The 16,258-nt window shown below is 37.6% G+C and overlaps 1 protein-coding gene across 2 annotated transcripts in view; it reads left to right on the plus strand.

Moving 5' to 3' along the window:
• Positions 1-16,258, plus strand: part of PRKAA2 (protein kinase AMP-activated catalytic subunit alpha 2) — a 102,502-nt gene that overhangs the window by 47,181 nt on the left and 39,063 nt on the right. For both annotated transcript variants that reach the window (XM_027965800.3, NM_001112816.1), the window contains 4 exon segments: positions 8,987-9,080; positions 9,663-9,807; positions 11,038-11,125; positions 12,732-12,956. In XM_027965800.3, coding sequence (XP_027821601.1) covers positions 8,987-9,080; positions 9,663-9,807; positions 11,038-11,125; positions 12,732-12,956 — 552 coding nt within the window.

Raw genomic sequence — 16,258 nt, forward strand, 5'->3', positions numbered from 1 at the left:
CTTTCTGGGTGAACTCGTCTGCTACCGTGGGGTGATTTGTCATCTCTATCCTAAAAATTTACAAATCTATGTTTCTGCTGAATTCTGAACACATTCATTGAACTATTTATTGAGTGTTTCTGTTCTGAAATCAAAGAGCCATTTGAAACTAAGTTGAATTTTTTCATATATATGTATATGAAAAATTCATATTAGTTTATTCAGCTTAGTTTATATATGTATATAATTCAATTTAGTTTATATATATATGTTTATGTGCATGAATGAAATAAATTTGTGTGCATGAATATTAGTTTATATACATTTGTATGTCTGAATGAAAATACTGATCACACAATTTCCAAAGCCTACAACTTGAGCATCATATTTAATTCCTCTTCCCTTACCCCTTACATACAATTGATCATTAAGTTCTACTACTTCTTTTCCAGTGTCTCCTAAGTCTGCCCATTTCTCTCTGCTCTTATTGTTACCATTTTCTTACTTGTTGTATTTCAAGTGTTGCTTCTGCTTGGAAAACTTTACCTATATCTCCCTTCCTCTAGGCTCCCAATTCCAACTTGTCCTTTAAATACCAGCTTTTAAATGCAGTTACCTCTAGAAAAACTACTTTGCCTTAGCCGTAACACACTGGGTCAAGTTTCATCCTCTCTGTTCCTAGAGCACCCAGAATTTCAGCTTTTCCAAAGCCCTGGACATTACATTGTAATTGCTCATTTTCTTTTTAGTATCTCCACAAGATTGAATTCTTTAGGTGCAAAAACAGTATTTGTTTTCATCTTTTATTCAGCCAGTTTTTATCGGGTACCTAGTATCTGATAGGCACTGTTCTAAGGCTTTGGGGGTACAGTAGTAAAAGACAGGGTCTCTCTCTGCCCTTGAGATGTTTATGGCTGGCCTTATCTAGCAGTTCACAGTAGCAAGTAAACAAATTAACCAGACTATCTTAGGCATTGATAAGTGCTATACAGAGAGTGAAACATAGTGCTGTCCTAGGGTGTGACAAGGAAGGAGGAGGTGCTAATTTAGATTAGGCTGTTAAGCAAAGCCTCATTGAGCAGAGATAAGGCTTAAGGATTATAAAGATCTAGCCATTTGAAAATCTGGGGACAGTATTTGTAAAGCAACCTCAGAGGGGTGAAAGATTGAGTATTGTAGGAAAAAGAAGATGGCTATAACCTATAATGTTGAGAATGGAGTGAGTGATGGAAAGAGAGGTAGTTCATGAGGTCAGAGAGTGGACGTGGACCACACATCATAGGATCTTGAAGACTTTGCTGAGAGATTTAGATTTTGTTCAAGAAGCTGAGGGAGTGAGAAAGTTGGAGGAGTGACATGGCCATAGTGTAGAATGGGTACAGAGACAGAAATAGAAACAGAGAGACCAGTTAGGAAGCTGTTACTATGGTCCAGCTGGGAGATTAATGATGGCTTTAGCCAAAATGGTAGTGTAGATTTGTGCTGTCCAATACAGTAGCCACCAGCCATATATGGCATAAATTTTAATTAAATTAAAAAGACTTTTGGTTCGCTGGTCATATTAGCCACATTTCAGGTGTTTTGATAGCCACGTGTGGCTAGTGGCTATCATATTGGACAGTATGATAAAATATTTCCATCACTGAAGAAAAGTTCTGTTTGATGGCACTGGTCTAGCTGGAGATAAAACTGTCAATTCAATGTATATTTTAGAGGTAAAACTAATAAATTTGTGAGGAAAAGAAAGGAAATGAGGAATCTTCTTTTTTTTTTTTTTTTGCCTAAGCAACTGGAATTTGGGGTTTTGACTTGACCAATTAGGTGTTGATGATGATACCATTTTGTGAAATAGAGGAGAACCATGTTGGGGGTTCAAGTGAATGTTAATGATCTGCCTTGGCTGTGTTAAGTTGAGCATCCCATTAATTATCTAAGTGATAGTGAAGATTTGTGCCGTCAATATCATCTTTATCTCCTCAGCACCTACTACAATAGTAGGTGTTCAGTGGTTACTCTGTGTACGAAGAAGTGGCATATGAACAAGGTCCTGATTGTTCTAGAAAAACAATGAAGCAAAAGAATGAAAGTGTAAGGAACATAGTATGGTGGGAACAAGTAGTCTGGTTTGTCTAATGCACAGACTGTTGTTTAGGGACATGGAGGAAAATAAGGCCCGAAAGTTAGCTTGTTGATACATTCATTCAACAGATAGCACTGGGGATGTGTCAGCAAACAAACAGATGTCAACAACAAAATCTTTGCTATTATGGAGCTTATATTTGTGTGTGTGTATGTGTGTGCACTTGTGTGTTTGTGGCATTGAAGAGATAGACAAATCCTATATTAATAAAATATGTTATTTATTAGACAGTAAAGAGGTGAGGAAATATGCATGCAGATATTTGGAGGGAGGAAATAACAGATGGCGAAAACTGAATGTACAAAGGCTATGAGGTGGAAATTGCTACAGGTGGTAGATCATAGGAGCAGAGTGATCTGGGGGAAATGGAGTAAGAGGTGTAGTCAGAGACACAGAGGGGAGCCAGATTGGATAAGGGTATACCAGACCATTGTAAGAGCTTTGGTTTTTAACTCTGAGTAAAAGGAAAGCCACTGGAAAGTTTTGACCAGAGGTGTGATATTATCTGACTTATGTTGAAGCAGTGAAATCAGATTAGGGGTCAGTTGCAGTATTCTGAGTGAAAGAGATGGTGGCCTGGATTAGAACATAATGTGGAGAATATTGAGAAGTAAGCATATTTTATATATATTTTCAAGGTAGAGAATAGGATTTGCTGACAGATGTAGGTTGTGGGGGCTTCCCTGGTGGCTCAGATGGTAAAGAATCTGCCTGCAATGCAGGAGACTTGGGTTCGATCCCTGGGTTGGGAAGTTCCCCTGGAGAAGGGCATAGCAACCCATTCCAGTATTCTTGTGTAGGGAATCCCTTGGACAGAAAAGCCTAGCAGGCTACAGTCCATGGGGTCACAAAGAGTCAGACACGACTGAGTGACTAAACACAGCACAGTAGGTTGTTAGAGGAGAGAAGTCAAGGATGACTCCAAGGTCTGCTGGTGTGGACAAATAAAAAAGTGGAGCTGTCATTAATTGAAATAGAAAAGATTGTAGAATGAACAGATTTGCAGTTGGGCTTTAAAATCAAGAATTTGATTTTTTTTGAAGTTGAAATACTTATTAATTATCCAACTAGAAATGCAAATAGTTTATTTGATATGTGAGTCTGAAGGTAAGGAAAAAGCTATAAACTAGGGATAAATTTGGAAGTCATCAGCATATAGATGGTATTTAAGATATTTAAGGCCCAAAGACTAGATGAGATCCTCAAGGATGTGAATGTGGAGTGTGAATTCCATAATCCACTTCTTGCTCCATAAGAATTCAAGGGATTGACCTCTAGGGCACCATGATGTTAAGATATCTGGGAGAGGGGGAGGAATCAGCAAGAGAGAATGAAAAGGAGCAATTAAAATGGTTGGAGGAAAACCAAGAAAGTTTTTGGTGTCTCGAAGCCAATTGGAAAACATATTTGAAGAAAGAGAGATTATTAACTTTTCCTTATACTGTTGAGTATTGAGTAAGATGAGACTGAGAATTGACCATTAGATTTGGCAAGGTGGAAGGTGCTGGTGTCTTTGAAATTTGTTGTAATAGTGGAGGCAAAAACCTGTTAGGAAAGAATCTGAGATATAGAAGGGGAGATAGTAACAACAGCGTGTTCAGGGATTTTAGAGAAGAGAGACAGAGGAGTGGTAACTAGAGGGAAGTGTGAGACCTAAACAGTATTTGTTTTTTAAGATGGAAGATATTATAGAATGCTTGTGTGTCAAAGAGGACAATACAGTCAAGAAGGAGAGATTGATACAGGAGAAAGAATAGCTAATTGTAGAAACCAAGATCTTCAGAATGTGGGACAAAGGAATCCAGTGCATAGTCAGAGGAATTAGTCTTAGTATGTGACCCTGGAGTAAGTGGCTGTGAGTAGAAGAGGAAAAGAGAATGAGAACTAAGCAGTCAAGGAAATCAGAGGGCATGTATTGGACAGATCATCTACATGGATATCTTGTTCACCCAGAATGATGACAACATTCAGTTCAGTTCAGTCGCTCAGTCGTGTCTGATTCTTTGCAACCCCATGGACTGCAGCATAACAGGCCTCCCTGTCCACCAGCAACTCCTGGAGTTTACTCAAACGCATGTCCATTAAGTCAGTGATGCCATCCAACCATCTCATCCTCTGTCGTCCCCTTCTCCTCCCACCTTCAATCTTCCCCAGCATCAGGGTCTTCTCAAATGAGTCAATTCGTCACATCAGGTGACCAAAGTATTGGAGTTTCAGCTTCAACATCAGCCCTTCCAATGAATATTCAAGACTGATTTCCTTTAGGATGAACTGGTTGGATCTCCCTGCAGTCCAAGGGACTCTCGAGTCTTCTGCAACACCATAGTTCAAAAGCATCAATTCTTCGGCACTCAGCTTTCTTTATAGTCCAACTCTCACATCCATACATGACTATGGGAAAAACCATAGCCTTGACTAGATGGACCTTTGTTGGCAAAGTAACATCTCTGCTTTTTAATATGCTATCTAGGCTGGTCATAACTTTCCTGCCAAGGAGTAAGTGTCATTTAATTTCATGGCTGCAATCACCATCTGCAGTGATTTTCAGTTCAGTTCAGTTGCTCAGTCGTGTCCGACTCTTTGCAACCCCATGAATCGCAGCACGCCAGGCCTCCCTGTCCATCACCAACTCCCGGAGTTCACTCAGACTCACGTCCATCGAGTCCGTGATGCCATCCAGCCATCTCATCCTCAGTCGTCCCCTTCTCCTCCTGCCCCCAATCCCTCCCAGCATCAGAGTCTTTTCCAATGAGTCAACTCTTCGCATGAGGTGGCCAAAGTACTGGAGTTTCAGCTTTAACATCATTCCTTCCAAAGAAATCCCAGGGTTTATCTCTTTCAGAATGGACTGGTTGGATCTCCTTGCAGTCCAGGGGACTCTCAAGAGTCTTCTCCAATACCACAGTTCAAACGCATCAATTCTTCGGCACTCAGCCTTCTTCACAGTCCAACTCTCACATCCATACATGACCACAGGAAAAACCATAGCCTTGGCTAGACAGTAGAGCCCCCCCAAAATAAAATCTGCGACTGTTTCCACTGTTCCTCCATCTATTTGTCATGAAGCGATGGGACTGGATGCCATGATCTTAGTTTTCTGAATGTTGAGCTTCAAGCCAACATTTTCACTCTCCTCTTTCACTTTCATCAAGAGGCTCATTAGTTCTTCTTCACTTTCTGCCATAAGGGTGGTGTCATCTGCGTATCTGAGGTTACTGATAGTTCTCCTAAAAATCTTAATCCCAGTTTGTGCTTCATAAAGCCCAGCGTTTCTCATGGTTTACTTAGCATGTAAGTTAAACAAGCACAGTGACAATATACAGCCTTGACATACTCCTTTTCCTATTTGGAACCAGTCTGTTGTTCCATGTCCAGTTCTAACTGTTGCTTCCTGACCTGCATGCAGATTTCTCAACAGGCAGGTCAGGTGGTCTGGTATTCCCATCTCTTGAAGAATTTTCCACAGTTTGTGGTGATGCACACAGTCAAAGGCTTTGACATAGTCAGTAAAGCAGAAATAGATGTTTTTCTGGAACTCTCTTGCTTTTTTGATGATCCAGTGGATATTGGCAGTTTGATCTCTGGTTTCTCTGCCTTTTCTATAACCAGCTTGAACATCTGGAAGTTCACGGTTCACTATTACTGAAGCCTGGCTTGGAGAATCTTGAGCATTACTTTACTAGCGTGTGAGATGAGAGCAATTGTGCGGTAATTTGAGCATTCTTTGGCATTGCCTGTCTTAGGTATTGGAATGAAAACTGACCTTTTCCAGTCCTGTGGCCATTGCTGAGTTTTCCAGATTTGCTGGCACATTGACAACATTAGTAGTGGGAAGAAAGACATTAAGTCAGACCGATGATATACTCAGAGGAATCAGCAGCTAAATTTATTGGAATCACTGCTTTTCTCTTATACCCAAAGATGTACAAAGCATAAAAGTGGCTGAGGCTCCTGTTGATAAATCAGATCAGCCTACAGTGAGGTGACACTGTGGATGCTCTTGCTGTTCACTGTTCATTTTATTCTATTAGTTTGGTGCCTGTTAGGATTGCTCGGAGGAGGCAATGGCAGCCTACTCCAGTACTCTTGCCTGGAAAATCCCATGGACGGAGGAGCCTGGAAGGCTGCAGTCCATGGGGTCGGTAAGAGTCAGACACGACTGAGCGACTTCACTTTCACTTTTTACTTTCATGCATTGGAGAAGGACATGGCAACCCACTCCAGTGTTCTTGCCTGGGGAATCCCAGGGACGGGGGAGCCTGGTAGGAGGCCGTCTATGGGGTCGCACAGAGTCAGACACGACTGAAGTGACTTAGCAGCAGTAGCAAGATTGCTTCTTTAGAACCTTTTTTTGCCCCTAGAGTTCTCAGGGTAAGTTCCCTGTTCACAGTTCATTTGAAAAGACTCGACCTTATTTGCCAGTTACATTAATCTATAGAAAGTGGGGGGTACCTTTTTCATCCCCAAAACTAGCGGCTGCTATTATAAATATTTCTTCTGAAAATCTGTAATCATTTTCAGATGTGGAAGCTGTAAAAGTATAGTTTTTATATTTTACCTTTTATTCTATCTCTTCTTAAATTGAAGTATAGTTGGGTCACAATGTTGTTAACTACTTTACTTTTTGCAGGTATTCATTTATGTATGATGTGTCCTCTCTTACAATATATACTGTGTAGTTATAGCACCAATTTCCTGGCCATTTTTTCCTTCCTCTTTAAAGAATAGTAACCAGGACCACCATTTAGAGCTTTCTTTTTTGGACATTAATAATAAACAGTGCCCCATCTGGGTGGACTAGTTACCAAAAGCCTACCCTGCTTCTGACACATCTTGTGTGAAGGTATACTGCCTGTAGGGTGGCATCTGGGCCACTTCTTAGCCCCTGCTTGTGCCTTCCACTGGGTGCCTTTAAGCCATGCACAACCACACAGCTATAAATAGCAGCTCTTAATAGAAACTCAGTGTAATTCAGATATTTCTAATAATCAACTAGATATAACTAATCCTTTGCAAACAAAGCAGAGTAGAACAATTGTTCATCTATGTGTTAGATGCAACCATCATTTAAAACATTAATACTATAGTCAACATGTTTTTAAAGTTTTCAAAACTCTGGTAAATTGTGTGTGGATGTGGATGTTATAGTTTTTTAGGAAAAATTTTGACAAATAGAGCTAAGATTCTTTATTGTTTTATGTGCTCAGCTTTGAGTGCCTAGGACATATATATATTTTCACACATATAAACACACGCATATGTATATACATACATCTGTTTAATTTTGTATTATGGAAGTTTCATAATGCATACCAAAAAAAAAGTAAAGTGGTGAAGCCTTATATGTCTATCATTCAACTTCAGCAATTATCAGTGTATTATTTTTTCTGCTTCTTCCTGCTTCTCCCACCCCAAATTATTTTTAAGCAAATCCCAAATAGTATGTTTTTAATCTGTAAAGTAAAAGTGTGAAAGTGTTAGTCACTCAGTCATATCCAACTCTTTTTGACCCCATGAACTATGGACTGTAGCCCGCCAGGCTCGTCTGTCCATGGACTTTTTCAGACAAGAATGCTGGAGTGGGTAGCCATTCCCTTCACCAGGGGATCTTTCTGACCCAGGGATTGAAGCTGGGTCTCTTGTATTGCAGGCACATTCTTTACCGTCTGAGTAACCTTTTAATCTGTAATCTCTTCAATATCTACTTTGGAAGGTAAAGGCGGTATTTTAATAAAATAAGCACAGTTTAGTATCATCTAATATTTTAAACAGTTAAATATTATCAACCAGTCATTCAGACTTTCTTTTCTTGTTTTATAAATAGTTTTTAAAGTAGGTCTGTCTGAACTAGAATCAAAACTAGTCTATACAACATGTCTCTTAATTTACTTTTAATCTATACCTTCCTTTCCTTTTTTGAATTTTTTATCTTGAAGACAGGATCATTTGTCAACTTTAAGATTTTGCTGATTGTATCCATGTTGATAACATTTTCCTTTCCAAGAATATTTTTCACTGTTATTTAAATATAACATACCTCAACTCCATAGTTCAGTTCAGTCACTCAGTCGTGTCTGACTCTCTGTGACCCCATGGACTGCAGTATGCCAGGCTTCCCTGTCTGTCACCAACTCCCAGAGCTTTCTCAAAGTCATGCCCATTGAGTTGGTGATCCCATCCAACTATCTCATTCTCTGTCGTCCCCTTCTCCTCCTGCCTTCAGTCTTTCCCAGCATCAGGGTCTTTTCTAATGAGTCAGTTTTTTGCATCAGATGGCCAAAGTATTGGAGGTTCAGCATCAATCCTTCCAATGAATATTCGGGGCTGAGATTGACTGATTTGATCTCCTTGCTGACCAGGAGACTCTCAAGAATCTTCTCCAGCATCACAGTTCAAAAGCGTCAATTCTTTGGTACGCATCTTCCCTTATAATCGAACTCTCACATCCATACATGACTACTGGAAAAACCATAGCTTTCACTAGATGAACCTTTGTCTGCAAAGTAACATCTCTGCTTTTTAATATGCTGTCTAGGTGGTCATAGTCCATCTTTATAGACTACAAACACATTTTTGCTTAAATGGAAAAATTAATTCTTAATTTAGTTGTCAAGGAATGGATGATTTCCTAGATTTTGTAAACATGAAAGGTGGGATCTGGAGGGAAGTCTGTAAGCTGAAGGACCTAACTGAGTTTTATGAACCTCCATGTTTATAACTCTGTGATTATTTTGATAACACTATATAATTTGTTGACATCTTAAAGTATTATAAAACACTAGAATATCAATTTATAGTAGGAATGAACATACTAGGCTGATTTTGGTTAAAGTAATATTTTTATTATATTTTTCATTGACAAAAAAGATACCAGGTGATCAGCACTCCAACAGATTTTTTTATGGTAATGGAATATGTGTCTGGTGGTGAATTGTTTGACTACATCTGTAAACATGGACGGGTGAGTAACATTCTATCTAGTACAATAAACCCTCAAGCAAAAAAAAAAAAAGAGGAAAGTAGTAAGAAATAGCAAACCATAAAGATATCTTCAAAGCTGAGATTATTTCTGTAATAATGTCTAACTAAACATACAGAGTATTAGATGTATTTTCTTTCTTAAAGCATGCACTTTATGACACACTGATTTTAGGAAATATATTCTACTTAATTGCCAACATGAAAAGCCTATGCTTTTCAAAGTGCAAAATCAGTTCCACAACATCATGCTGAAGCTTCAGCTATTTCCTTCTCTTAGCAGTTTCACTTAAATTCTATTTTAGATTGTTTTACTTGTGAAACATTGTGCACATTTAGTAGTAGTATTTGAAAATGAACTGTGACAAATAGCAGCAAAGAAAAGCCTGTCGATTGATATGTTGAGCTTGCATGCAAATTTTTGCCTTGTTTGTCTGATTTGTTGAGAATTCTAACACAATTCTAATTGCTTATTACTCAGTTATATTTAGGTTGATTGTGAAACTAAAACTTGCTATGTAGATGTCCCAAATGTTCTTGGTATACTTTCTTCTATACCTGATAGGTTGAAGAGATGGAAGCTCGGCGGCTCTTTCAGCAGATTCTGTCTGCCGTGGATTACTGTCATAGGCATATGGTTGTTCATCGAGACCTGAAACCAGAGAATGTGCTATTGGACGCACAGATGAATGCCAAGATAGCTGATTTTGGTATGTAACTCCAGAGTTGTTCAGAAGTGTACTAGCTGCCTGTGCAAGTGTGACAGTACCAACTCTTAATGAGCTAAAACTTTGAATTTCAAGGATGTAAATCCTATATTGTGAAAAGGGATTAGTCACACAGTCTGCACACTAGCTTGCTCTGTTCATTTAAACCACTTTCTAAAAATGCAAGTACATCTAGAGAAGTTAGAGAGCTGGTATCAAGGTAAACCTACTCAATCTGAATTCCCTCCTGAGGAGATGAGACTTGACTGTTTTTTGTGAGGGTTATAAACCCCCTTTGAAAATCTAATGCAAGTATGGGCTTTTTCCCTGATAAATGCACTTAAATGGAGGTTTGTGAAAATTTCCATGCAGTTGTGGAGCATTGTAATCCTTCTGAACTGATGGAGGAGGAATGTCAGTAGACTGCGTAGAAACATCTAACAGCTGTTGATAAAAGAATAGCAGTTTTTGTTGGGGGTAAAATAAAGGATAAAATGTAATTTTTATGACCAAACATTTTCTGGGATCAACATACCTGGACAGGGTGCCATAGTTGGGGAAAGGGTTTCGGAAGTGAGAGATTATAGAAAGAGATGAAAAGGTGCCAGAGTTCAGCATTATTTAGTTAACATTTTTGTCTGTACCTTATCTTTAAAAGTCAGGAAATTCCTTTTCCTATTTCTCTTTCTTCTCTAATCATAAACCTCATTTAGTGCTGTAGTTCAACTGGATTTTGGTTCAGTAGAATATTTTTTTATGTTGAATTAAAGCTTTCCAAATTAAAAACCTTTGGAACATAATCTTTATAAATTGGAGCCTATCTGATTTCTACCTAGAGATATTTTTTTTAAAGGCCTATGAAAGCAGAATATAAAAAAGTGATAGTAATCTCTATTTTCTTTCACTTGGAGAAATGGGTAAGTAATATTTTGATGCTTTTATGTTTGAAAAAGTATGCATAATTTAGAATAACCTCATATTTGAGAAATGAATCAACATTCTTACTTAGGAAAGGAATTTCAGTCTTATGTATGATGTGCTTTAGATTTTTTGGTCATGTATAAGCACTCTGAAATGGTCTCTTTCTAGTCTAACAAATACTTTCTACTGCTTTTTAAAATAAGTAGACATTATATTTGAGGCACTACAGACTTGATGTTATTCCTTTTGCATTAATCCATATTTACTTTAAACATATCTGGCACCAGCTAAACATACTACTTTTATTTTTAGGATTATCTAACATGATGTCAGATGGTGAATTTCTGCGAACTAGCTGCGGATCCCCAAATTATGCAGCACCTGAAGTCATCTCAGGCAGGTAATATAGTATATCAGTGAAGAGTAAGCTTTTCGTAATGTTTTGTTCATTCTGATTACATTTAACTTTAATATATTCTCTTTGGAAGATAAGGTTTTTAATAGAAGCACATTGTCCCTTTAATTTTTCCATCATTGAAGACAGAAGAGTTATTTTAAACAATTTTTAAAACATTTAATTTGATTTTGTTATGAATGTATTTAAGGAGTTTTTCCATTAAAATTTTTGGGAGAATGACATTCTAACTTGTATACTATCATGTGAATTGAATCGCCAGTCTATATCTGACACAGGATGCAGCATGCTTGGGGCTGGTGCATGGGGATGACCCAGAAAGATGTTATGGGGAGGGAGGTGGGAGGGAGGTTCATGTTTGGGAATGCATGTAAGAATTAAAGATTTTAAAATTTAAAAAAATAAAAAACTAAAAATTAAAAAATAAATAAATAAATAAATAAATAATAAAAACAATCTTGATTTTTTTTTTCATTTTAGGCAATTGCAGCTAGGAAAGCAAGCATTTGCTAGTGTCATTATTTACTTATCAGACACAGTCTTTTAATCATACTTTATATACTCTTATAAAGCATGCAGAGTATATTTATGTTGTCTTTGGAAGAATGAGGTTTTGAGGAGAGACGTTACTGTCATTTCATGAAAGCAAACTGTACAAGAGAAGACTGTAATTATTCATGTAATTTACTCATTGATACATTTTTTAAATGTTTATACAGATTGCAGTGATAAACTCAAGTCTTCTTTGGTGTCCAGTGTCTGATCTTAACAGAATTCTGTGAGAGAAAATATAAAACAGTTATCATTGCATATATAGGAGCTTGGGCTACATAGCAAACACTGTAAACATTGGATAGTGATTTTTATTGAAATGGATTATACTGTTTTAATTGGAATTGTAGAGATTTACTCTATTACCTGAGGCTCGGGTTTGAGTTTGGTAATGTGCCGTCAGGGGAATTTTAACACTGTAGAAAGGTGAGAGACAAAAGGAACAACATTCTAGGCATAGGTTTTCTGGATAAAGGTCATCTCAGCCCCATGAGCCACCAGGTGATTTGAATGAAAGTAGTAGGTGTGCAGGATAATGTGATATAGCATGAATACCATGAAAGAGAACTAGTTAGGTACTTTACTATTTCAAATATTCTTTAAAATAGGTCAGGCATAAACATTCTATTTTTTATGCATTGTCTTGTCGTTTAATTGCTTTATGTAAGAAGATTTAGCCTATACACTATAGAGCATTGCTTTTCTTAAAGTTTATGGTCATCCACTTTGATGTTTCTATCAAAAATCAACCATAGAACATTTTATACTTTTTAATTAGTAAGTTCAGTTTAGTTTGCATCAAGTACACATAAGTACTATTTTCTTTTGGGAAATTTGAATAGCAATGAGTTAGACCAGTTGTTCTCCCTGGGGAACAACCATTGAGTGTTGGGGAGTGGCCATGGATTGCATTGAAGAGCTTGGAAAGCAATACATTCGGAGTCCGCACGGTGTACACAGGTACACAGAGAAGAAGCGGGGTGCATGCAGTTGCGAAGTGACGCTTACGTTTCAGTTTTGTGCTGTCGTCTCCCCCTAGGCTGTACGCAGGTCCTGAAGTGGATATCTGGAGCTGCGGCGTTATTTTGTATGCTCTTCTTTGTGGCACCCTCCCATTTGATGATGAGCATGTGCCTACACTGTTTAAGAAGATCCGAGGGGGTGTTTTTTACATCCCAGAATATCTCAATCGTTCTGTTGCCACTCTCCTGATGCATATGCTGCAGGTTGATCCCCTGAAACGAGCAACCATCAAAGACATAAGGTGAATATTCTTTTTGTGGCTATTAAGTAGGTATTCTAGTATTAATATTGGTTCCACTAACTGAATGCTTGCTTTATGTTAGGCACTGTAACACTTTATACAAATTTTACTTTCCTTGTTATATAAACCTGGCCCTGTCATTCAACTTTTAATTATTTCAGACTGTGTCCCAAACTTTTCAGTTAAAGTAGCAAAGATACAAGACCTGTCATAGGAAGGCTATGCTTACTTCTTGCTCTTACCCCTTGTACCAGAGCTCCAGCCACAGTGAACTTTTCCTTGTTCCTCAAATATAATGATGCATATTTTATGCCTTCATGTCTTTGTTTATATTACTCCTTTGCCTCTAATACCTTTTCTGCCCTTTCAGACCTGAAAGATTGCCATTCATCCTTTAAAATTCTGCTCACTCATTACCTGCCTGGTGAAATCACTCCTGATTCTCCAGGGCATTGTCAGTCGCTTGCACTTCTGTGATTTCCACACTTTGTTCATGCGTTCATTCTCATTTCGTATCTAGCTGTTTTCAGTGTATCTTTCTCCTCTCTTGTAATTATAAAAGGGTAGAGGGAGTGTCTTAGCACCTTTGTATATACAGTGCTAGAAGGCCTAAAAATACAGTAAACATTCAGAAAGTATTTGAATACGTTTCAAATGGAAAAAAACAGGGTGAGAGTTATATATTTTACATAGAGTTGATGAAATAAACCATAAAGAGTTTTGCTAAGATTTTGAATCCAAAAATAGCCTCTAGTGGGTTTGCTGTGAAGGATTTCTTGTTATGTGAGAAACTTTGGAAAGTGCAGTTGCTGGTATTACTGTGAATATGACCTTTATATAGCACACACAGGTCAGGATGATTCATTGCCCTCTGTGTTTTATTTATCAGTCATATTTCTTAGAGGGTTTTTTGTTCTTACCTAACATTTCATCAGGTATTTATTTGCAGATGCATTCTTTTAACATCTTTCCTGAATACTCTGCCTTGTCTTCATAAGTCAGACTATGACTCTTGAAATATTTAAATGATGGCTAAGGTAGTTTGTGTGACTGCTGCTGACCTCTTTTGCATTTTTGTTGCATTTGTGTCTTCTTCCCTCAGCCTCTGTTAGTGTTCCAGGCCTCATACATAAAAATGTAAAATTGTATATTAGTACCATATTTAGTTTTGGAATGGAAATGAACAACTTAGCAGGGGAAAATTCTTTTGTGTTCATAGTTCTTTAGAGTAAATAGGTGACTTAGTTAGCTTTTCCTTAGAGCATTAAATATGCTAATATGTATATATTCTTATACCTGTTCACATTAGCATATATACTTAGAATAATAAAAGTACTGATTCTGTTATATTAAACAGGTACCTGTATATTCACAAGCTTTAGAAGAACAATGTAAATAAAAACTTACCAGGATAAGTTGGTTTACACTTATGTGGGTGGTGTAAAAGAGTGGCAACCATCTCAGTACTTAAAATTGTTCTTGTTCAGTCGCTCAGTCATGTCTGACTCTGACCCCATGGACTGCATCACGCCAGGCGTCCCTGTCCTTCACCATCTCCTGGAGCTTGTACAAAGTCATGTCCACTGAGTCAGTGATGCCATCCAACCATCTTGTCCTCTGTCATTTTCTTCTCCTTCTGCCTTCAATCTTTCGTAATATCAGGGTCTTTTCTAATGAGTCAGCTCTTCACATCAGGTGGTCAAAATATTGGAGCTTCAGCTTCAGCATCAGTCCCTCCAATGAATATTCAGGACTTATTTCCTTTAGGAATGACTGGTTTGATCTCCTTGTAGTCTAAGGAACTCTCAGGAGCCTTCTCCAACACCACAGTTCAAAAGCATCAATTCTTTGGTGCTCAGCGTTCTTTATGGCCCAACTCTCTCATCCATACATGACTACTGGAAAACCATAGCTTTAACTAGACGGGCCATTGTCGGCAAAGTAATGCCTCTGCTTTTTAATATGCTGTCCAGGTTTGTCATAGCTTTTCTTCCAAGGAGCAAGTGTCTTTTAATTTCAATAGTAACTTGAATTTATAGTTTTCATCATTTTAAAATTTCTTCATATTCTGTATTTAATGCTTGGAAATTCTTCATTTGACAAAATATACTTCAACAGAAAGAGTCACTAATTTATTGAATGATTTTATATAACAGGCATTTTGCTAGATACTTGACATATTTTCTTGCATTGATTCTTAACAGGTAGCTCTTATTCTTTTTAATGCTTATAGTATTTCCTTTTTTGAAACAATATATATTTACTCTCTTTCTGGCTGCTTTGTGCCTTAGCTGTGGCATAGGGGCTCTCCGTCATAACATGCAGGATTCTCTCTAGCTGTAGCGAAACGGCTCAGTAGTTGCGGTGCTCGGGTTTCCTAGTTGTATGTGGACTCAGTTGCTCTGTGGCGTGTGGGACCTTAGTTCCCGGACCAAGGACTGAATCCATGTCCTATGCATTGGAAGGCAGATTCTTAACCACTGGACCACTAGGGAAGTTCCAAGTCTTAATAGGTAGCTATTGTTATTCTCATTTTACAAAAGTAGGGCTCAGAAATTGCCTGATTTCAGAACCTGTACTACTTCAGCTAATCCGTATTGCTACACCAGTCCTATGACATCTATTCTTTCTCCAACATACCATGATAATGTTATATTTCTGTCATGCTACAACATTCTCTTTTATAGTTACAGGCTTACCTAGTTTTATTGTGCTTCACTTTTTTTGCACTGTGTAGATACTATGTATTTTTTTTTTTTCAAATTAAAGGTTTGTGGAATCCTTATCTGATGATGGTTAGCATTTTTTAGCAATAAAGTGTTTTTTAATTAAGGTACATACGTTGTTTTGGGGGCATAATGTTTTTGCAAACTTAATAGTCCACAGATACTCTAAGCATAATTTTTTATGACATTCATTTATTTCAGTAGAATAAAACTATAAGCAACATGAAAATGTAAAGTGCTACATAAAAGCCCCATAGTAATAAAATTTGAAAAGTTTCATTGGCTTAAACAGTTACAGGTAAAAGAGACTTTTTATATATATTTTCAAGCATGCTATTTTAACTACCTTGATATGTGCTTTGTTGGTCAGAGAAAAAGCCAATGAGTTACCTAAATCTGAGGACTGAGGGAAGGAATCCTAACCCTTTACCTACTAGATCACACATCAATTTTGGCCTTATCCTATAAATAAGCCCTTATTCTATAAATTATATAAACATAATTTTTATATGCAGTGGGAAACAAAAATATTGGTGGCTTGCTTTATTGCAATATTCACTTTATTGCAGTGTTCTA

The sequence above is a fragment of the Ovis aries genome, chromosome 1, assembly GCF_016772045.2.
Source record: "Ovis aries strain OAR_USU_Benz2616 breed Rambouillet chromosome 1, ARS-UI_Ramb_v3.0, whole genome shotgun sequence".
Classification (NCBI taxonomy): domain Eukaryota; kingdom Metazoa; phylum Chordata; class Mammalia; order Artiodactyla; family Bovidae; genus Ovis; species Ovis aries.